Below are 20,084 nucleotides of genomic sequence, written 5' to 3'. Positions count from 1 at the left end.
CCTCCTCTCCGTCCGGTAGTTTGCTCTGCTCCAGTCCACACTTCCACTAATCCCTCTAATTCCCTCAAATTACCCCAATTATTCCACAAATTTACCACAATGCCACTCGTCAAGGCAGTATTGTTGGTGCGCGGTAATGGCATTCTCGTGAATATTAGAAAATCCGGGGGCAATCTAGGCCTCGCGCGCGCTACAAATATTCCTCCTCGGCCCCCTTCCGTGATTCCGTCGAAAGTGCTTACAGCCTCTTCTCCGGTGAGCCACCGGCGATGGGTAGTCGCGGCGGCGGCCGCGAGCGGCTCTTGCTACGACTCCTCGCCCTCTCGTCGCTGCTCCTCGTCGCCGCCGGGGAGGTCATCTTCGAGGAGCGCTTCGAAGGTATAAAGACCGAAGCTTTCCCAATTTTGTCCTAGCTAGCTCCAGCTCGTATCAGTTTTTTTTTTTTTGGGGGGGGGGGGGGGGGGGGGGGGGGTAGGGGCGGGGGGAGCTCGCTTCGCATGCTCCCTGGTCTGAGCTTGTAGCTGCTGCTACTCCTGTGCCATTGAATGCTGATTGATTCGAATCGGCGAGGAGCACCTTGGTGGATTGGGTGCTCCCGGTTTCCATTTTGGGCGCGTCTGCTTTACCATGTCGCCCCCTGGGTTTGTGCGAATATTGTGTCCAGGGACTTTTCATGGTCACTGTCCTTGGCAATTTCTGCTTCACCTGTTAAATTTTAGCATGAATCAGGGGGTTTGTTCATTAATAAATGACCTAAGAGAGCTTTTATTTAAGGGATTAATCAGGTAGGGGTTAGTAATACGGAGTAAGTGATATTGTTAAGGTTCTTAGTGAAATTAGCAGTGTCTTGAGCAGTGTATGGTATTTATCTAGTTTTGTGATCATGATGAGCTTGACTGTTTATGGAGTGGAAAATAGATGGAATGAGCTGTGGTTTGAAATTTTGAATTGAGTAAACTGTAATGCTTTGTCCAATTATGAACTTCCAGATAATAGGTCTATGCTGAATTGCTGATAATTTCCCCTGTTATTTTGGTTGTCTGAGTTTATGCCATGCAATTTTATGTTTCGAATATTCAGATGGTTGGGAGTCCCGCTGGGTGAAGTCTGATTGGAAAAGGAGTGAAGGGAAAGCTGGAACGTTCAAACACACGGCAGGAAGATACTCTGGAGATCCTGATGACAAAGGTCCGTGTTTTACTCTCCATGGTGTTATCTTCCAATTGATGATATTGATGGTTCCATTGCAAAAACATTTATTCTTTACGCCATACACAGTGCCTGATCCTTGTGTTCTTTGTGACCTGTAGGTATACAAACAACGTTGGATGCTAGGCATTTTGCTATCTCAGCCAAGATCCCAGAATTCAGCAACAAGGGTCGTACATTGGTACTCCAGTATTCCATAAAGTTTGAGCAGGACATTGAATGTGGTGGTGGATATATTAAGCTCATGTCTGGCTATGTCAACCAGAAGAAATTTAGTGGCGACACTCCATACAGGTATGTTCTTGCTTATGGGATTTCACATTCCTACAGATATATATTGTTGCTGAATTCTTGGTAGCAAGGACCTGCATCTCTGTATGAGCCATGCGTCAGAATGTTCATATAATTGATTGATGAGTGCTGCTAGCTATATTTTATAAGTTCATCTAGGAACATGGTTTGCAATTGGATCATCTAATAATTGGTGTATGCACTGAATATTTAAGGCTTATTTGCTCCTTTTTTTTAGTCTGCTGTTGAGTGATGCTTGCTAACTTATTTATCTCCACGTTGTGCAGCTTAATGTTTGGACCAGATATATGTGGAACTCAAACAAAGAAGCTCCATCTCATACTTTCATATCAAGGGCAGAACTACCCTATCAAGAAAGATCTACAATGTGAAACAGACAAGTTGACGCACGTTTACACATTCATACTTAGGCCTGATGCATCCTATAGCATACTTGTTGATAACCGCGAAAGAGAATCTGGGAGCATGTACACTGACTGGGACATCCTTCCTCCTCGTAAGATCAAGGATGTTCATGCCAAAAAGGTGCCTTGCTTGCTATTGCAACAACTGGAGTTTTGTTAGGACTAGAATTATAGAAATTATACTATCATAACTAACATATATCATATATGCCTTCTTTTGCAGCCTAAGGATTGGGATGACAGAGAATATATTGAGGATCCAGATGCAGTTAAACCAGAGGTTTGTTTTGCAAAAACTCCCTGTCAATTTGTACAGTTTATAGTATGCATAATGTGCTATAACATTTCATTTGCCTTGGACAGGGCTATGATTCTATTCCAAAGGAGATTCCTGATCCAAAAGACAAAAAGGTAATAAGCTTTTTGATTAATCAAAACCCAATAAAGCGACATTAGATTTATTTAGGTTTATGGACGCTACAAAGTTGTTTTAATTTATGTGGTCGTGGTCGTGCATCCTTCAATGCTGACTTAGGTGGTGTTTAGTTGCCAAATATTTTTGGCAAAAACATCACATCGAACGTTTGACCGGATGTCGGAAGGGGTTTTCGGACACGAATGAGAAAACAAATTTCACGGCTAGCCTAGAAACCGCGAGACGAATCTTTTGAGCATAATTAATCCGTCATTAGCACATGTTGGTTACTGTAGCACTTATGGCTAATCATGAACTAATTAGGCTCAAAAGATTCGTCTCAAGATTTCTTTCATAACTGTGCAATTAGTTTTTTTGGTTCATACATATTTAATGCTTTATTTAGGTGTCCAAAAATTCGATGTGATGTTTTTGGAAAAAAATTTTGGGAATTAAACAAGGCCTTAGAATTGTCCAAAGACTGGCAAATTTAACCACATAACTAGGTCTGCGCCTCCACCTACTTGAGCATGCTATGGCGAATATTTATTTAGTTTACAATAACTACTAGTCACCTCACATAAGATCCTGTCGACAAGGCAACTAATCCTAGCATGACTACCTAGTATGCATTTTCACTGAACTTCTCTATATAACTGAACACACAGGATAACTAATATGCACCTTTTGTTCTAAATCAGCCTATCACATGGGATGATGATGATGATGGCATATGGAAGCCTAGAATGATTCCAAATCCTGAATACAAGGGACTGTGGAAGCGCAAGGTTTGTTAATTTTCTTTGGCCACCAATCCTTATTAGTTCACTATCTCTCTTATAGAGTCATAGTCCACATCCTTACATTCTTCTGTGCACAGAAAATCAAGAATCCTAACTACAAGGGTAAATGGAAGATCCCATGGATTGATAATCCAGGTATGTGAACAGTGACACTAATTTCACGTGTTACATGTAGTGTGATATCACACTCAGCACCTGATTTGAACTGAACCTGTTGTTTGAACACCAGTCTTAAGCTATATGCTATTCCAATTTTGCAGAGTTTGAGGATGATCCAGATTTATATGTGCTGAAACCCTTGAAATATATTGGAATTGAAGTTTGGCAGGTAACTTTTGTGGCGATCTGCTTGCTCAGTTTGGCTAAATGATTTATATACAACGTAGACTCACAACTAATTAATATGCAGGTAAAAGCTGGTTCTGTTTTTGACAACATCCTCATTTGTGATGATCCGGAGTATGCGAGAAAGGCTGCTGAGGAAACATGGGGTGCAAATAGGGAGGTAACATCACAGAAATCTTTACAGAATTGCTGTCTGATATTCATATTTGCAAGGCACAATCTTATCTTTGCCTACACTGCAGGCCGAGAAAGAGGCTTTTGAAGAAGCTGAGAAGGAGAGGAAAGCTAGAGAGGATAAGGTCAAAGTTAAAGCACGGCCAACATGAATAATCTATTATTAGTTGTGTATAGTTAGTTTTTATTTATATAACAGCTACTTGATGTCCTTGATGTGGAAGCATAAATGGAGTTAGAGAAGCTAACAGTAACTACTTTTGTACAGGAAGCTGAACGAGCAAGAGAGGAAGGAGAGCGTCGCAGGAGAGAGAGGGGTGATCGGCACCGTGGCAGGGATTACAAGGACAGATACAAAAAAGTATGGTTCTTCTACTGCTATATAACAAACTTATAAAGATGCATCTTGCTTTCTTCATGAAGCCACCATTAGCTATTAGAAGTACCTATTACCAACCGCTGAGGCCTAACCTTTGTAAATCTATTCGAAAACACCTACTGATAAAAGATTATCATGTGGATGTGGTTAATTACTTCTACTATGGAAATTACAGAAACCAATACCTTCACACGTTACTACATTAGCAAACAAATTCTGGTTAATATCTGATTAGATGGATAGTGTTCTTTGCAGGCTTTGCTGTAGTGCGTTGTGACTAGTGTAATGTGGTAGGGCCATAGTTTTATGTAGTGTAAGAAAATCCAAATATGTACAGTTAATAATGATTTTTTGGGTGAAAAGGGAAGGAGCTCTGTGTTCTGCGTTAAAGGAGTAAAGAATAAGATTAAAGCAAAGCAAAAATAGAGCTAGGAACAAGTGAAGAGTGATTTACTAGGTTACTAACATCCTTTTTGCTTTTCTCGATGTTTCAGCGTTACAGGGATCACTGGGATGATGACTACCATGTAAGTTGCAAAAATATACCTTTATCCTTAATGCATTACTTGGAGATGTTAAATAAGATAATAAAAAGTGACTTACATGATATATTGGGTCCATTTGCACTTTTGCAGGATGAACTTTGAAGTCATCAAAAGTGCATTCTTCGAATGAAAGAAACTGGGATTTGCCCTGGGAATTGCTTATAATTGTTACCAATAATTGATCCGCGAGGCCAGAACCACAAGTGTTACTTGTTGCGTATGACAAAAAGAAAATGAATATTCAGATTGGGATGAAATGGAAAAGCCTGAAGATCATTCCTTTTGGACAAGACAGATGATTCCACTTACCATCAACACATTGTTTTTGGACGTGAAGTAGTGAAATGTGACGTTGTAACGCTGTGAACGTAACCTGCACGGGGTGACGTTCTGCTACTTTTTTGAATATTCAGAACATGTTTACTTGCAAATACAAAATAATGTATTGTTCCACTGCATATCAAGCTAGTTCAGCCAGCTTCCTATGTGTTTATTTTCATTGTATGCGTTCGTATAATTCCTCGAATAGTGCCATATCGCAATCAGCATACACGAATGCATAGGGTTTCAGCATTTCATGCCATGGAAAGAGGGATGTACCTAGAACAATTTATCAAGAAAACAACTCATATAAAGGGCAAACAAAATGTACCTCTGACTCCTTGAGGCCAGACGTAATGGTGCCGTATAAACAGAGCAGTTCTATTAGACACGATTCCTTAAAAAAGAACATGTTTTTTTGTCATTTAATCTACCTCCAAAAATAAACTAGACACTAGCATATGAAACAATCTGGATAGCAAAGCGTGCTGAACTGATGGTGCAGGGGAAACGGAGTTCTCATACTATTAAACAGGATTTATTCAAAAGGCTAAGGCCATGGAAGTTTTTCATGCAAGCTGCCCCCATGATAATCTACATTCTTAGCATAGGAACAATCTGAAAAGCAAGCATACTGAACAAATCCTGTCAAAAAAGGTTACTTTACAAGGAATTTCAATCTCTCAATACCGTCGTTCACAAATATTTCCTTTAGTTCAGATAAAAGAATGCATTTACAGCAGAGGTGACCAAAGAAATCCGTAGCACCACGCTTCCAAAAATGGAAGATAGCATTGGATCAGCATGATACAATTCAGGGCTTGAACAATTCTATATATCAAACATTTCAGCGACTGAGTATTCCATTCTGCAAGTTATAATATCTCCGAATTTTCCGAGCTTAGTGCTATCTATCAAATATTTCAGAGGCTGAGTATTCCACTCTGCTAGTTATACAATGTCTGAATTTTTCTGAACTTATGGCTATGTATCAAACATTTCAGCGACTTGGCAAGTCATACGATGTCTGCAACTCCTCTTCTGGGAAGCACATCCATCTGAAGAGTTCTACCATTTCTGGAGGCAACCACACCAACAGAAGGCAGCGAGGGATCGGTAACTGGCTCGATCTCAATAAATCTCAACTCCATGGACCCTGTACGCTTCAAGCTCAAGACAAACACAAGCGCAATCCAACCAAGCATGGTGATCGCCCAGTAGTTGTTCATTCCGTGAACCAAACCCCACGCAATTGAGTAGCCGACAATGATCCCGGACAAGTGGCCAATGAAGCTTGCCTGCGGAACCATGATCGATGTGAATATCAGCGACTCGAACGGTGCGAAGCTGATCGGCAGCGAAAGAACCCCAAACAGATTCAGCTTCGACGACGGCTGCTTTGTGGCCAGAATCGTCATCCACCCGAACACGACACAGGAATACCCAACAGCAGTCACCCTCCTGAAATACTCCACCCTGAACTTCTGGATCATCACATGGTAGAACCCAAGAACAAGCAATCCAGACAGCACCACGAGCACGAGCGTGTAGTGGAGGTAGTACTCCACACCGAGCCCAATCTGCCCCAACTGCTCGACGACGCCGAGGCTCCACAGTGCACTCATGTTGAACACCAAATGCACCACACTGATGTGCGAGAGTGCGGAGGTGATGATCCTCCAGTACTGCCCGCCCTCCATGGCGGCCTCATAGCTCAGCCCAACATCTCCGTACCCAATGCTCCTCTTCTGGATGAAGAACCAGATCAGCGAGCAAATGCCGATGACGCTGCTACTGGCCGGCTTCTCCAATATCTCATAGATCAGAGGCTTGCCCATATCCCCTAAAAGATATCACAAAATCTCGGCTCGATTCCTCGGTTGATCAGGAGCAGCCAGGATCAAAACCCCCACACCAATCGATCTACCAGCGCAGCCTCTGCGGGGGTGATTGGGTCACCCGCTGCTCGCGAGACGGACGGTTGGCTAGTCGGATGAGCAAATTGGTGGCGCAAATCTAGGGTTTCGAGGCTGGATTCGAGAAATTTGAAGGCTTTGGGGCGGATCAGTGGCTCTCACCTTGGAATTTTGGAGGGGATTCGAGCAGCTTCTCGGCCGGGAGCGCCCAGTGCCCTAGACTGTTCGAGTTGGCGAATCTTGGATGATGTTTCGCTGCAGGGGGGAAAATGATGTTTTCCAATTGATAAAGGATCAGAATGCAAAAATGCCATAAAGATAGTAGTAACACTTAGACCAGTCTTATATCCATATGTCATAGAGTGTCATGTTATTAGATAAAGGAGTTTGAGAAGTTTCGTCCCTATAAAATTTGTTTGGCTCGGTTACTGGCCTTATTCTTTCGGACTTTCATTGGCTTGACTTTCGTAAGTAGAACCCTGACTTTATTCGATTTTCGTATGAAGATCCAATATTTGGCATGTGAAATTCTAAAATCGACTAGTGAAATGAAATAGACGAAACAAAGTAAATTAACAGAAGTCATACGTACTCCAGACGTCCCAACATAACGAATTTTTAAAAAATAATCTAGATACACAATATTCAGCTTCATTCATAAAAAAATGGTTTTTATTGGCTCGGAGGGATTGCGCTATAATAAATTAAGTAATTTTACTCTGTTTGGATTTTAAGTACAGATAATTTAATTAGCAGGTTTATACATATCGTGCATGTGCATTTGTGTAGCGGTGCGTCTCCCTTTAATTGAAAACAACACACCGGTATCCGTTGCACGACGACATGGTGTGGCATTAATTTACTTAAGTTTAATACTTGTACTACCTAGTGTTTTAAGCAGGTTGCACGTTATGGATTGTGGCGTTACATGTGTATAAACATGGTGTGAGCGTGTCTCTTTGTTCTTAACTAAGCGTGAATAGCTAATATGGTTCTAAAGTTTTGTTCCCGGATAATTATAGTTTCTAGTTTATCTAAATAGTATTTTCGGAAATTGTTATATGGCTTTATGTAGTCCTGGACACGTCTGGACCTAACAAAAACATCACATGCCAATGCCATGTCATCGTTGTATGCGAGCCCAAAATCTAATGTTTATTCTATGCTTACATATGCCATATAGAAAAGAAAGAAAAATGAATGGGAGAAACAGTAGACCGATCTTTCTTTTTTCTCACTCACACTTATTTTTTTCCTTTGTTTCCTTATTTTCTAAGGCCCCTCTGAATCACAGGAATGAAATAGAAAAAACAAAGAAACCAGAGGATTGCAAAATATAGGACAAATGTAGTAATAGCTGTTTGATTGGACCACAGGAAAAACGCAGGAATTTGAGGAGAGATAAAGACTCAAAGAATTTTTTTCCATGAGGTTCAACCTCTTATTAAATTTTCTTCAAAACATATATAGAAAGAGGCATTTCATAAGAATTTCATAGGGTTAATTTTTTTGATTCAAAGAGCTTTATAGAAAAAATTCATATAGAAATAAAATCTCCTAAAATTTCTATAAATTCTCAATGAATCAAAGGGGGCCTAAGTATAGGCGAGGATAAAATGGACATGTAAACGGTGATGTATAAAGATGACATGTCCTATATATTTACATGCCGTCGGTGAGTCCAAGTTTAAGTCACGAATAAAATTTAGGGGCTAGTTCGAACAATAAGAAGTGCCATTAGTAGTTGATATAGGAGGATAACTTCAGGGGTCACATGAGCTATTCACCCTTTTAACTAACAATGTTTCGTGTGTTTTATAGTATAAGTTACTTTGGTTTATTTTAAATGAAACCTTTGTAAGTTTGATTAAATTTATAAAAAAACTAACAACAGTATCGTACCATAATAAATATATTTGTAAAAAAAATTAATGTTAGGTTTGATAAAACTAATTTGGTACAAGTAGATGGTAGTATATTTTATATGAGCATTTTCCTATCATTGAGAAAGTACCACTGTTTTTTATGTAAAATTCAGTACCTTTTATTACCTTAGATACTAAAGGTACTAAATTTTACGTAGAAAACATTCGTACCTTCTCAGTAATAATAAAATTGATTATTTTATATACATTTGACTAGACTGGAAATATTTAACTAAGACAAAATCAAAATGACTTGGAGTAGTAAGAAAACAAGGAGTGTCAAATAAAGGTGCCCGGGATGCGTATTTTTGACTTTTGATCGTATTTATATACTCTACAGTTCTTGATACGCTTTTCCTTCGAAGGCATAACATATTTTTTTCTCAACTCGTGATGTACCATAAATATATATACTAGCATGTCTCTATCGATCTATCACCAAATAAATGTAATACAGTGAGTCAATAATACATGAAGCAAACGTGATCTCGAACATGCATGCACACGGAGAGCATCTACGCTCATATAACACCTACCAAAAATGAAAAATAATAAAATGAAAATAAAAATAAAAATACCAAAGAGACAGCACGTACACGTACGCGTACGCGCATGCTACCCACGTAGCGCGCGGCGTACGTATCGCTAAAAATCGTGTCTCCGTGTACATACATACGGTGTCGCAAATACGGTACGTATAGCGCGCGTATATATTATCGTACATACGTACGGTCGTCACGCCGGCGGCGGATGGGGAAGGCAATCACCGGCTCCGCCGCCAGAGCTTGACCTCGAGGAACACGGCGATGAGCGCCAGCACGGCGAGGAAGATGCCGTAGGCGACGCGGGTGGCGTTGCCCTCGTGGGCGATGTGCAGGCCGATGAAGATGTTGACGGCGGCGCAGGCGACGGCGGCGCGGCCGACGTAGTGGTGGTACCAGTTCCAGTACCTCCTCACCTTGGACGACTTGTCCGGGCGCGCCAGGAAGGCGAGCACCTGGAGGCAGCCGAACACGAGGATGGTGATGCCGAGCGCCTTGTGGGTGTCGGCGCCGGGGGCGTCGTCGCTGAGCTTGAAGCCGGCGACGATGCCGGCGACGCCGAGCACGAAGCCGACGCCCTGCACGGAGATGTGCGCGTAGAACCAGAACGGGTCGTGCTTCTTGAAGTAGCGCGCCAGCGCGATGCCCACCGGCATCAGCACGCCCCAGCCGAGGCCGGCCATCGCGCCGTGCCACTTCTTCGTGTCGAACCCCCCGCCGGCGCTCGACGTCGTGCCGGCGACGTAGTTGACGGCGGCGGAGGTGTAGGTCCGGTGCTGCGCCAGGTAGTTGCCGGAGGAGGGCTTGGTGTTCGACGGGCCGACGGCGTAGATGAGGTACGGCGTCGGCTGCGGCGCCGTGAACTGGAACGCGACGTAGATCCGCGACGACTGCGCCACCACGAGGGTGTTCTTCGCCACCAGCGTCAGGCTGCCCTGGTCCGGCGGGCAGCTGCCGGAGCTCGTCCCCCCGAGCTTGTACTGCTTCACCACGCCGCCCACGCCGTTGCCGCTGCTCCACCCGGCCACCGCGCTGCTCCCCACCATGGCCCCGTCCGGCGAGAACCCCACCGCCACGTACCCGCCCTTGTCCGGCGCCGACAGCACGAAGCTCCACGTGCCCCCGCTGCTCGCATACTGCAACCAAACCAAACACATCCGCCATGAACATCGATCCCCCCGGCCGCCATTAACAACACCAAAATGCATCAAAGATCTAGGCCACATACGCGGACGACGAAGTTCTCGCTGCTCCAGGCGTCGAGGCAGGTGAGGTTGGAGGTGTCGAACGGTATCAGCTTGCCCACTCCGGCGAGGCTCCCGGAGCACGAGTCGCTCGACTGAGACCTCGCCACCGAGCTCAGGCAGCACCACACCACCGCCAGGATCACTGCCACCGCCGGCGCCCCATGATTCACGGAGCAGCTCGATCTCGGCTTCATCGCCCTTAATCTCTCGCCTTAAAATTTTCTTCTCGTTCTTGGTTACCGTGGGCGAGCTAGTCTGCAGGGAAGAAGAAAACTAGGGATGGCGCATGTTGCGGCTTGCAACGTGAAGGTATTTATCGAATGCTTTCGAAGACTTCTGAAAAAAATTTCTCTCTGAATAATCAAACCCCGTAGTACGTAGCAGATGGCCGGTGCCAATTGACCAAAACAATTTAATCTCGCATTGAGTTATTGATCTAAAAAAGAGGTTAATTTAATCTCGCATTGAGTTATTGATCTAAAAAAGAGGTTAATTTTGTGCATTGGATTAATCATCTGGTACTTTATTCAGGCTTAGGTTGCTTATTATTACTAGCACGTAGAGGATTGTCAGTTTGTCACATGTCAGAACACCAGTTGATGGTATTTTTATTGCAAACAGCACTTGGCTGGTGAACGAGGCAGGCTGACAGTGAACGCGTAATGCAACCAGCTCGTGATCCTTGATGATGGTATGAGCACTCTAGAGACATTCTGAATTCGTGGATCGTAAACTGCCTCTGTCGTCATGGCCTCACGGACAAAGTAGCAACAAAAAAATGCAGTAATTTGCACTTAAATTATCTGCATTATGGCCTTGAATTTACTACCAGAGTCTATCCCCCACTTGGCAAGTTTTTTGGGCAGAGAGCACGGCAGGAAACTTGCAAGCCTTTTCTTCTCTCTACTAAACACCAAGTGGCACGCATAAACGCAGCGTTTGCTGCTACAAATCTACAATGATCGCAGCAGCGAGGTGCAAGTTGAGTAGCAGAATATTACTAACACCGTCCTGATGACCGTGCGATGTTCATGGTCAGAAACCGGGAAGACGAGATGGACGTGTTCGTTTCAGATTTAATCAACTCGCACTTGATTAGTCGTGATCATCGGTAGCTCGTACGCTGTCCGCGTAGGCCCGGTGTACAACCACTGCAGTCAGCATCTGAGCATCCTCTCAGGCTGCTTTGAGGTGGCTTGGTTGGTTCCTTTCCGGTTTTTAGATTAAAAAAATAATGGTTATTTGTTTTTCTATAGCTATTTAGTATTGTAACTTTTAGAAAATATTTTAGAAAGTTAAGATGCTGAACTTTTATATAAAAACATTTTGCAAAAAAATATACCACTTATTACTTTGAAAAATGTGTATGCAAATTCCGAGAAAAAATCTGAACAAAATAGAGCAAATAACGCAGCCTATAGACTATACATTATGATTTGTTGTTGGTACCTTTTTCTCAAATTTCTAAATGATATATTTCGTGTAAAATATTTCTATATAAAATACCGTCATCAGATCTTCCAAAACAATATAAATATTTTGCTGGTTATTCAGTTGTTTATATCCTCAATTAACTGTTATAAAAACAAGATAATATAAAAATTCAGAATCAAAATGACCCTTTCAGTTCTGCCCCTTCATATGCTTGAGTTTTTTTTTGTGACAACTCATGTGCTTGAGTTCTTCAGGATTCAGACAAACATGCGCACTTTTACAGAGAGAGGTAGGGTAGTTCATTCTACTACCAAATCAAAATGTCCAATTCTGAAAGACAATGTAACAGGTAATAGTACTCCACTGGTCATAACAAGATGCTTTGGAAATAATTCGACTCACACTCACACTGCTCTAAAACTGAATCTTTTTTGTTTCAGAGCTCGAGACCAATTCCATGATCCCTACTCCAACCAATCCATCCATCCATTCAGAATTCCTGTGACAACCTCGCAATTCGTACAGTGCTGCTTAGTACTACATACAGCTAGGTAGCAGCATTAGGATCATCATCAATGGAGGAGGCAGAAGCAAAACAACCTCGCAAACCTTTCTCCTGAATTGAAAAACCCTAACCCTGGAAGGTTCCAGGCCATGCAATATTAAAAACCCCAGGTTGATTATTTCTATATTGTCATCTGCAGCTGCCCGTTGAGGAAGCTGCTGCGGCATTGGCGGTGCGTGTACGCGAGGTGCTATCCGGGACGGACAACGACGACCACGAACCTGACCGCGATTCACGCCTAGTGTTCTCGCTTTTCCCTATATTTATAAACTAAAACTTGTTTTTTAACCAATAAATTTAAAGTTAATTTTGACTTTTTCTATTAAAATATATTTTTCAGCGTCACTTTTAGATAAAAAAAAGTATATAAAATTTTATTTATAAATTGTTTTTCGTTTGCAACCAAGATATCGCGAAAAGGCAACTTCCACGCGCTTGAACGCGAAGAACCGGATTCGGAGGGTGGTAAGGTAAACGCAAGTGGGCAGCACGCTCTCGCTCGCCGGTGCGCTTTTGTCGGCGGCGCGTGTGGTGGCCACGCGCCTCTGCGCGGCCGCTCGCTGCGGCCAATGGCGGATCGCCGGGTGGTGGTTCGTCGAAGCTAGCTGTGCTCTGCTGACGACGACTCGGCTGGTCTGAAACGTTCCCGGCGAAAAAGATCGATCGCCATGGTGCATGTATGGTGATGGCGATGATCTGTGTGATGACTCATGGAGTCATGGTTGTCAAAAACCATGTGAAGAGAACAAGAAAAGGTACTAGAAGCATAGTGTTCACAGCTGTTTGTAAGCATGTAATTGGACTGACCCGTGAGTCCACATATGTAGATTATTTTAAACGGGCTAACAATGAAATATATGCGGGTTAATTTGCACGTAAGCACCCTTGAATTCTTAGCTGTTTGGTTCGGTTTGGTGAGTTTGTTGTAAATTTTTGTGTAGTCGTAAAATGTGGTACTTCTGTACTAGTGCTTATGCAACTCCTCATGCAAGTTCGTGGATGCAATCTTGGAAGTTATTTTGGACTCTGGTCGGCAACACGATTGGACTATCAAAATACCCAGCGCATCTTATTGCACTCCAAATACCCAGATTAAATCTAGAAAAAGAGGGTTTCCAGGCCGTGCAATATTAAAATCCTCATGTATAACATATTTATCAATCAAGATAGCTCTTCTTCCTCATCCTGGGCGAAGTTTCTCACCACCTTTGAAAGATGCCCGGTGACCATCCGAACTGTTGCACGGTCAAGAAATCTCTGAAGCCCTGAAGTCTCTGAACCTGATCGTGCATGAGTCATCTGCTACTAACAGACAAACTGACCGTGAGTAGGCCATGTTTAGTTCCTAAATTTTTTTTCCAAAAACATCACATCGAATTTTTGGACACCTAAATAAAGCATTAAACATAGATGAATCAAAAAACTAATTGCGCAGTTATGAAAGAAATCTTGAGACGAATCTTTTGAGCCTAATTAGCCTATGATTAGCCATAAGTGCTACCGTAACCAATATATACAAATGATAAATTAATTAGGCTCAAAAGATTCGTCTCGCGGTTTCTAGGCTAGCCGTGAAATTCGTTTTTTCATTCGTTCCGAAAACCCCTTTCGACATCCGGTCAAACATTTAACGTGACACTTCTCCTAAAATTTTTCTCAATCTAAACACCACCTGAGTTCAAGTTGGCGATGGAACTTTTTTCTTAAAAAAAAACAGAGAAAGCTTGGGCGATGAATCTTTCTTCTTCTTCTCCACAAGGAACCAAAAGCCAAGCAATGTAGCTGCCAAGTGGTGGCTCCCACGGCCACGCGCTCTTCCTTCTCCGTCTCCATTCCATCTCCTCTGATCGCGACATGAACACACTTGAATACTGACGTCGGCGGGCGTGTGGAGGCCACGCGCCTTTCACCTCAGGCTAGCTAATTGACCGGCCAACAATGGCGACCTCTGCAATCTCTTCCTGCTGCATTCGGATAGATCCTGCGTTTGACGTGCAAGACATGCCTGACCAAACCGATCGATCTACTCAACTTAACATCCCGGAAAAGGATCGCCATGTTCGTCGTCAGTAAACCATGCATGCATGTGATCAAGAATTCAAGACTATCACTCAGTACTCCAGGTTTTACTCTGCACTGCCATCGTCACAAATACGACCTTGCAATCAAGGTTTCCTCGACGTGATTATCTGAAATTATTCGCTTGATTCGCGGCCGTGGCCGGCCGTGGATGCATGACCGGCAAGCAGGCTAGCTACTTCGTACAATCGTACGCAATGACATCACAAAAGGAGGCTTGATTAATTCTGAAGTCTTACACAGTGACGACGCGGCCAGTTCAGAGCTTCAGACACGCATATCTATCAGTTGCTGCCAATTCAACAGCGACATCAGAGACGACTCCCATGCCGGTCATTCCTGGCAAAAAATGCTTGCTGTTCACCGAAAGGTAAGCATCAAGCACAAGCAGCAGCGAACCAAACCCAGTGACCTGTTGCAATTTATAGCTAGCTGTAGGCCACCAATGCCCACAGATAAAATACATCTCACTAGTGCTTTATGAACACATACAAAGATCCAGAATCTCTGAATTCGCTGGAAAAAGAAGCAATCGAGGGGCAGTTCGACGATCATAGTGCTCTGTATACTTATCTTCAGCTTTCAGGCAGCTTCAGACTTTCAGAGACCTTCAGGCAATCTGCCCCGGCGCCGTTGTTTTGCGCCCGCGGTTTTGATCAACTTGTAATTTTTTTGCTCGGCTTGATACCGGCCGACTACCGAACGGGCGCCATGTGACGCTATGAACTTAGTTTATCCTGCTCATGGCACAGGTATCTTTGTGTGATTTGGTGGTTTGACATGAACGACTGAACGGGGCTAAAGACATGCTTCTCCCGTTTTCCTTCTTCAGATTACCGACTCTTTCAGACCAGTAACATGTTTTCAGTTAACTAATTAGGCAAGGAACAGTTCTTGTTATCGGATTTTTCGTACAAAGTGGTACTTTATCCGTTTCATAATAAGGTTATTTTTTCTATTTCTTATTTAGAACGGAGAAGGCAAGTAGTATGGTTGATAGTACGAGGGGTGTTTGGTTAGTTGCTTCACTTTGCTACGCCACCCTTTAGTCATGGCACAGTTTTTTTAGACGTGTGTTTGTTTCAATCCCACAGTTGTGTTATGTCACACTTTCCTATTTTTAGGTTCCACATGTCATACCTAAATAACTAGAGCTAACATTGTCACACTTATAGCTAACTATTTTTTGGTCATATTTTTGTCACATGTCATAGCTTATCTAAGCTTAGTTATGACAACCTCTAAATAAAATTTGTTGACGAAAGCCTAAAAATATGGCGGTTAAAGGTTTACGAAGGTTGAGGTAGACGCGTTCTTGAATTTTGGCATGAAAAATGACCGGTTGGTGTTGTCATTTCTGCAATCAGATCGATGGCTGAAAAGTGGTCAAAGGCTCGAAGCTGAAAGCGCCCAGCTAGTTGTAATTAACACGACAGTTAACCTGAGCCTTTTGTATAAATTTCACCCGTACGGTTGAATCAACCACTCTCCATTTGGCCACCTGTCCATTTGATTCATTCACTCACCGAAAATGGTTGACCAAATTACAGTTCGTTCTCCGTACGGAGACATTTCATGGTGGGGTGGTGTCATGCATGTACTTAAGATTAATTAATGCTCTTTTTTTTTTGTTGCGTGAGGAGGCCACGCGCATGCATGTTACTCACCAGCGAGAGTAAACCACCTAATGCATTTTCTTTTGTGGCAGCACATGCAGTACTGTGCAGCACACTTGTCCACACCTGATCGAAAATTTAATTAGCTAGCTCATGCTTTCCAGTTAGTTTAATCATCTTAATTAGAGGCTAATGTTGTAAAATAAACCTATTGGTTGGGTCTCGTAGAGTAGTTTGGAGAGACTTTTACAACTTAAATAGCATGTCGTTTCATGTTTCATGTGCTTTATTCAAATATATGTGAAAAGCTTTGGAAGAATTATATATACCCCCTCAGTATCAAATATCAAAATATGAGATGTATTTTATTTTGTTAGGATAAGAATTTGATCAATAATTGCAATACTGATATATCATTTACTTGATATCAAAGTATAATCATGAGAAAATATGTTAGTTGTGATATGAATATAATGTTATCAATTTTGCGTCATAAATTTACATTTCAATAGAGTGATGGTTGTTCAAAACCTTATCCTAATGTAATAAATTACTCATATACCTTATATTTTTATATGAAGGGAGTACTGTAGATAATGATATCATATTTGGCATTGTGCAGATGTACAAGGCCAAGTACGTTTAATGTACACGTAAAGAGGAAAATAAATATCAGTGTGTGCACTATCTTACGGTAATCGTATTTGGGTTTTGTTTCACTCCATATAAAGCCCATATTTAACTTTATGTTCTGGAGTGATAGATGTACGCTAATCTATGTTATCCAGCTGTTTCAGAAGTTTTTTAAAATAACTACCGGCAGATTTCATTTAAAAAGAATATAACAAAGACATTTCTTTGATACGTGTAATTCTTTTCCTATGCAAAAGGTGTAAGATAAGTTTGGCTTGATCCAACTTATTCTGAACAGCATGTGTGTGCCTCTAAATTTTAGCCGACAACATCGACAACCATAACATTTGAATCTTCACATAACTGCAGAACTACACATCCGGCCATTCCGATCAAACTTCTTTTCTAGGGTTATATGATCATGGGCATATGAGTTATATGTTCCTTCCTTAGTTACCTTCGAAGAATACTATATGTTATATGTTAATGCACGGTCTTGCTTGTTTGACTAATTCATGTTGCTTTATCACAAGTAATAGGCACAGATTAAAATTATGATACGACTAACTTACATGATAGAATGTGTCCATTTGGTTGGTTAATGGACATAAGCCGCGTTTTTACGTAGGTTTAGTAACCGATGCGTAAAATATGCTAGTGGATTAGCATATGGTTAATTAATTATTAGCTACAAAAATTTTAAAAAATGGACTAATATGATTTTTTAAATAAACTGTCATATATAAAAGTTTTCACAAAAAACATACCGGTTAGTGGTCTGAAAAACATGACAGCGAAAAACGAGAAAATCTAAGTTAGTTACCTTCGGCCTTTGATATTTCAACTGTCAACTCTTAGGATTCTTATCTCGAGACGAGAAGATCTATCTACCAATGTCTGGCGAAATTGTGTGGGTGGTGTTCAGTTTATAACCGGTTGGAACGCAATAACCTCGTTGTTTAATGTGACATTATATATATGTTGTTCAATAAAGTTTTAAAATATACCTAAAACAGAAAGCATATATAGATCGTGCACGCACACAATCCGACGAATACTAAAAAAATGCGAGTGCAAAAATAAGGCAAGACATGTATAGTAATATGATAATAATATACATAACTACACAAATAGAATGAATACATCGTAAACAATACGCTCGTCGTCGTATACCTAAAATCGAACAAATGGTGTAGAAATGGTACACGTCAGCTGGCGCTAATCACAACGAAAGCAAAGCAAAACTGCACTGCACATCGCGTGCCGGCCGGTCACGCCGCCGTCGCCGGCGGCGGCAGCGGCGACGGAAGCGGCGGCTCAATGCCTGCGCCTCCACTCCTCGAGGACGAGGTACGCGACGGCGCAAACGCCGACGAAGATGCCGTAGACGTAGCTCCACTCCTGCCCTTCCTTGGCCAGCGACAGGCCGTAGAAGATGTTGCCGACGCCGAGGACGACGGCGGCGCGGCCGACGTAGTGGTGGTACCAGTTCCAGTACTTGCGCACCTTGGACTCCTTGATCGGCCTCGCCAGCACCGCCATCACCTGCAGGCAGGCGCAGACGAGGACGGCGATGCCGATCGCCTTGTGGGCAGCGACCTCGTCTTCGTCGTCGAGCCTGAACCCGGCGACGATGGCCACCGCGCCGACCACGAACCCGAGACCCTGGACGATGGCGTGCGCGTAGAACCAGAGCGGGTCGAACCGCTTCAGGAAGCGCGCCATCGCCACGCCGGCGGGGATCATCGCGCCCCAGCTGATCACCGCGAGCACGCCGTGCCGCCGCTTCGAGTTGAGGCCGCCGCCGCCGCCGCTCGCTGCTGAGCTGGACGCCGAGGACCTTGTTCCGCCTTTCCCTTCGTCGCCGTCGCCGTCTCCTGAGTGCTTGCTGTTACTCTTGCCCTTCCCTTCGCCGCCCTCCTTGCCATCGTCGCCTGCAGATGATGACGACGGTTAGCACCACCCAAGAACGAAGCAGGCACAGATCCTGAGAGTGTAACTGGCGTACGTACCGCCGCCGCCGCCGCCGCTAGATGTGCTCCCGCCGCCACCGCCGCCGCTGGTGCCGGCGGGGAGGGTGATGGTGCCGCTCGTCATGTCCTGGTGCTGCGGGAGCAGCCCGTTGGAGCCCGGCAGGCTGCCGCTGGGGCCGACGGCGTAGACGAGGTCGGTGAGCGGCTGGCCGGAGAACTGGAACGCGAGGTAGAGCCTCGAGCCCTGCGACACGATGGTCGGTCCCGCGGCGCGCGACAGCGCCAGCTTCCCCTGGCCCGACGGGCACGACCGGGAGCTCGTCCCGCCGAGGTAGTACTGCGCCGCCGTGCCCGCGCCGGAGGACGTCATCCAGCCGGCCACCGCGCTGCTCCCCACCATCCGCCCGTTCGGCGAGAACCCGACGGAGATGTACCCGCCGCTGTCCGGCGCCGACAGCACGAAGTTCCACACGCTGCTCCCCGACGCGTCCTTCCCGAACTGCAACCACCACCACCCGTCACCTCCACCGCCATTGACGACGTCGAGCGAATGCAGCCAACAAAGAACACGCGATCGATCACCGATCTCGAACCCAGCTTACCCTGAGGACGAAGTCCTGCGTCGTCCATGCCTGGAAGCAGTCGAGGCCGGTGGTGTTGAAGGGGAGGCCGCCGACGCTGAGCGCGGCAGCGCACGAGTCCGTCGACGTCTGCGACCTCACCAGCAGCGAGCTCGAGCTGACGAAGCAGAGCACCACCAGCAACACGGACGGCGCCATGATTCTGTCCATGGTGGTCGTCGAATTCGAAACCGTGGGTGCAACGACGAGAGAAAAAATGGCGCGCACTTAAATAGGGCGCAAGTGGCTCGCGCGCCCCGCTCTGGATAGGAGGGTTTGTTTATGCGCGCCGCGTGGGGTTGGTGATTTGGTACGTGCAGAGGCAATACAATATGGTGGCTTCTAGTTCTCCTGGAAATTTGTTGCCTTTCCTGTCGATTTCATCAAATCGAAACCAAACACATTTTTGTGCGTGAGAAAGTCTGTACAAATGACACCGAATTTGTACTGCTTCCAGATGGTTGAGATTCAGATGGAGTACTAATTACATATATTTTTTTATAAGAGTAGGTTTCATGAAATTGTAACCACTGTGTAGAAACTATCCGTTTGCTATGGTTGTAGTTGTGTATTTTCATCAGACTGCAACGAGAGCTGACGATTTTATCAAATAACGGTAAATGTTGT

At 43.9% G+C, this 20,084-nt stretch overlaps 4 protein-coding genes across 4 annotated transcripts; 1 reads left to right on the top strand and 3 right to left on the bottom strand.

Annotated features, from left to right (window-relative positions):
- The first annotated feature begins 237 nt into the window (after positions 1–237).
- On the top strand, positions 238–5,063 carry LOC102717490 (calreticulin-3-like). Its single transcript, XM_040522823.1, has 14 exons — positions 238–378; positions 1,081–1,188; positions 1,311–1,503; positions 1,788–2,046; positions 2,149–2,205; positions 2,289–2,336; positions 3,042–3,128; positions 3,221–3,278; positions 3,404–3,471; positions 3,553–3,648; positions 3,731–3,787; positions 3,931–4,023; positions 4,536–4,568; positions 4,677–5,063. Exons 1-14 carry the CDS (start codon positions 270–272, stop codon positions 4,686–4,688), a joined length of 1,278 nt encoding a protein of 425 aa, XP_040378757.1. The 5' UTR covers positions 238–269; the 3' UTR covers positions 4,689–5,063.
- Positions 5,064–5,390: 327 nt separating this feature from the next.
- LOC102706518 (RHOMBOID-like protein 13) lies at positions 5,391–7,093 on the bottom strand. The gene has a single exon (XM_015843787.2). It carries the CDS (start codon positions 6,743–6,745, stop codon positions 5,924–5,926), a length of 822 nt encoding a protein of 273 aa, XP_015699273.1. The 5' UTR covers positions 6,746–7,093; the 3' UTR covers positions 5,391–5,923.
- A 2,060-nt stretch (positions 7,094–9,153) lies between these two features.
- On the bottom strand, positions 9,154–11,286 carry LOC102717212 (cytochrome b561 and DOMON domain-containing protein At3g07570-like). The gene is made up of 3 exons (XM_006646496.3): positions 11,157–11,286; positions 10,519–10,748; positions 9,154–10,426 (listed from the first exon to the last, which is right to left on the bottom strand). The coding sequence occupies exons 1-3, from the start codon at positions 11,284–11,286 to the stop codon at positions 9,512–9,514; spliced, it is 1,275 nt and encodes a 424-aa protein (XP_006646559.3). The 3' UTR covers positions 9,154–9,511.
- Positions 11,287–18,159: 6,873 nt separating this feature from the next.
- LOC102706240 (cytochrome b561 and DOMON domain-containing protein At3g07570-like) lies at positions 18,160–19,628 on the bottom strand. Its single transcript, XM_006645096.2, has 3 exons — positions 19,440–19,628; positions 18,865–19,336; positions 18,160–18,798 (listed from the first exon to the last, which is right to left on the bottom strand). The coding sequence occupies exons 1-3, from the start codon at positions 19,626–19,628 to the stop codon at positions 18,182–18,184; spliced, it is 1,278 nt and encodes a 425-aa protein (XP_006645159.2). The 3' UTR covers positions 18,160–18,181.
- Positions 19,629–20,084: the final 456 nt, after the last annotated feature.

Source organism: Oryza brachyantha, chromosome 1 (assembly GCF_000231095.2).
Source record: "Oryza brachyantha chromosome 1, ObraRS2, whole genome shotgun sequence".
Taxonomy (NCBI): domain Eukaryota; kingdom Viridiplantae; phylum Streptophyta; class Magnoliopsida; order Poales; family Poaceae; genus Oryza; species Oryza brachyantha.
This window is presented reverse-complemented; position numbering and strand designations above follow the sequence as displayed.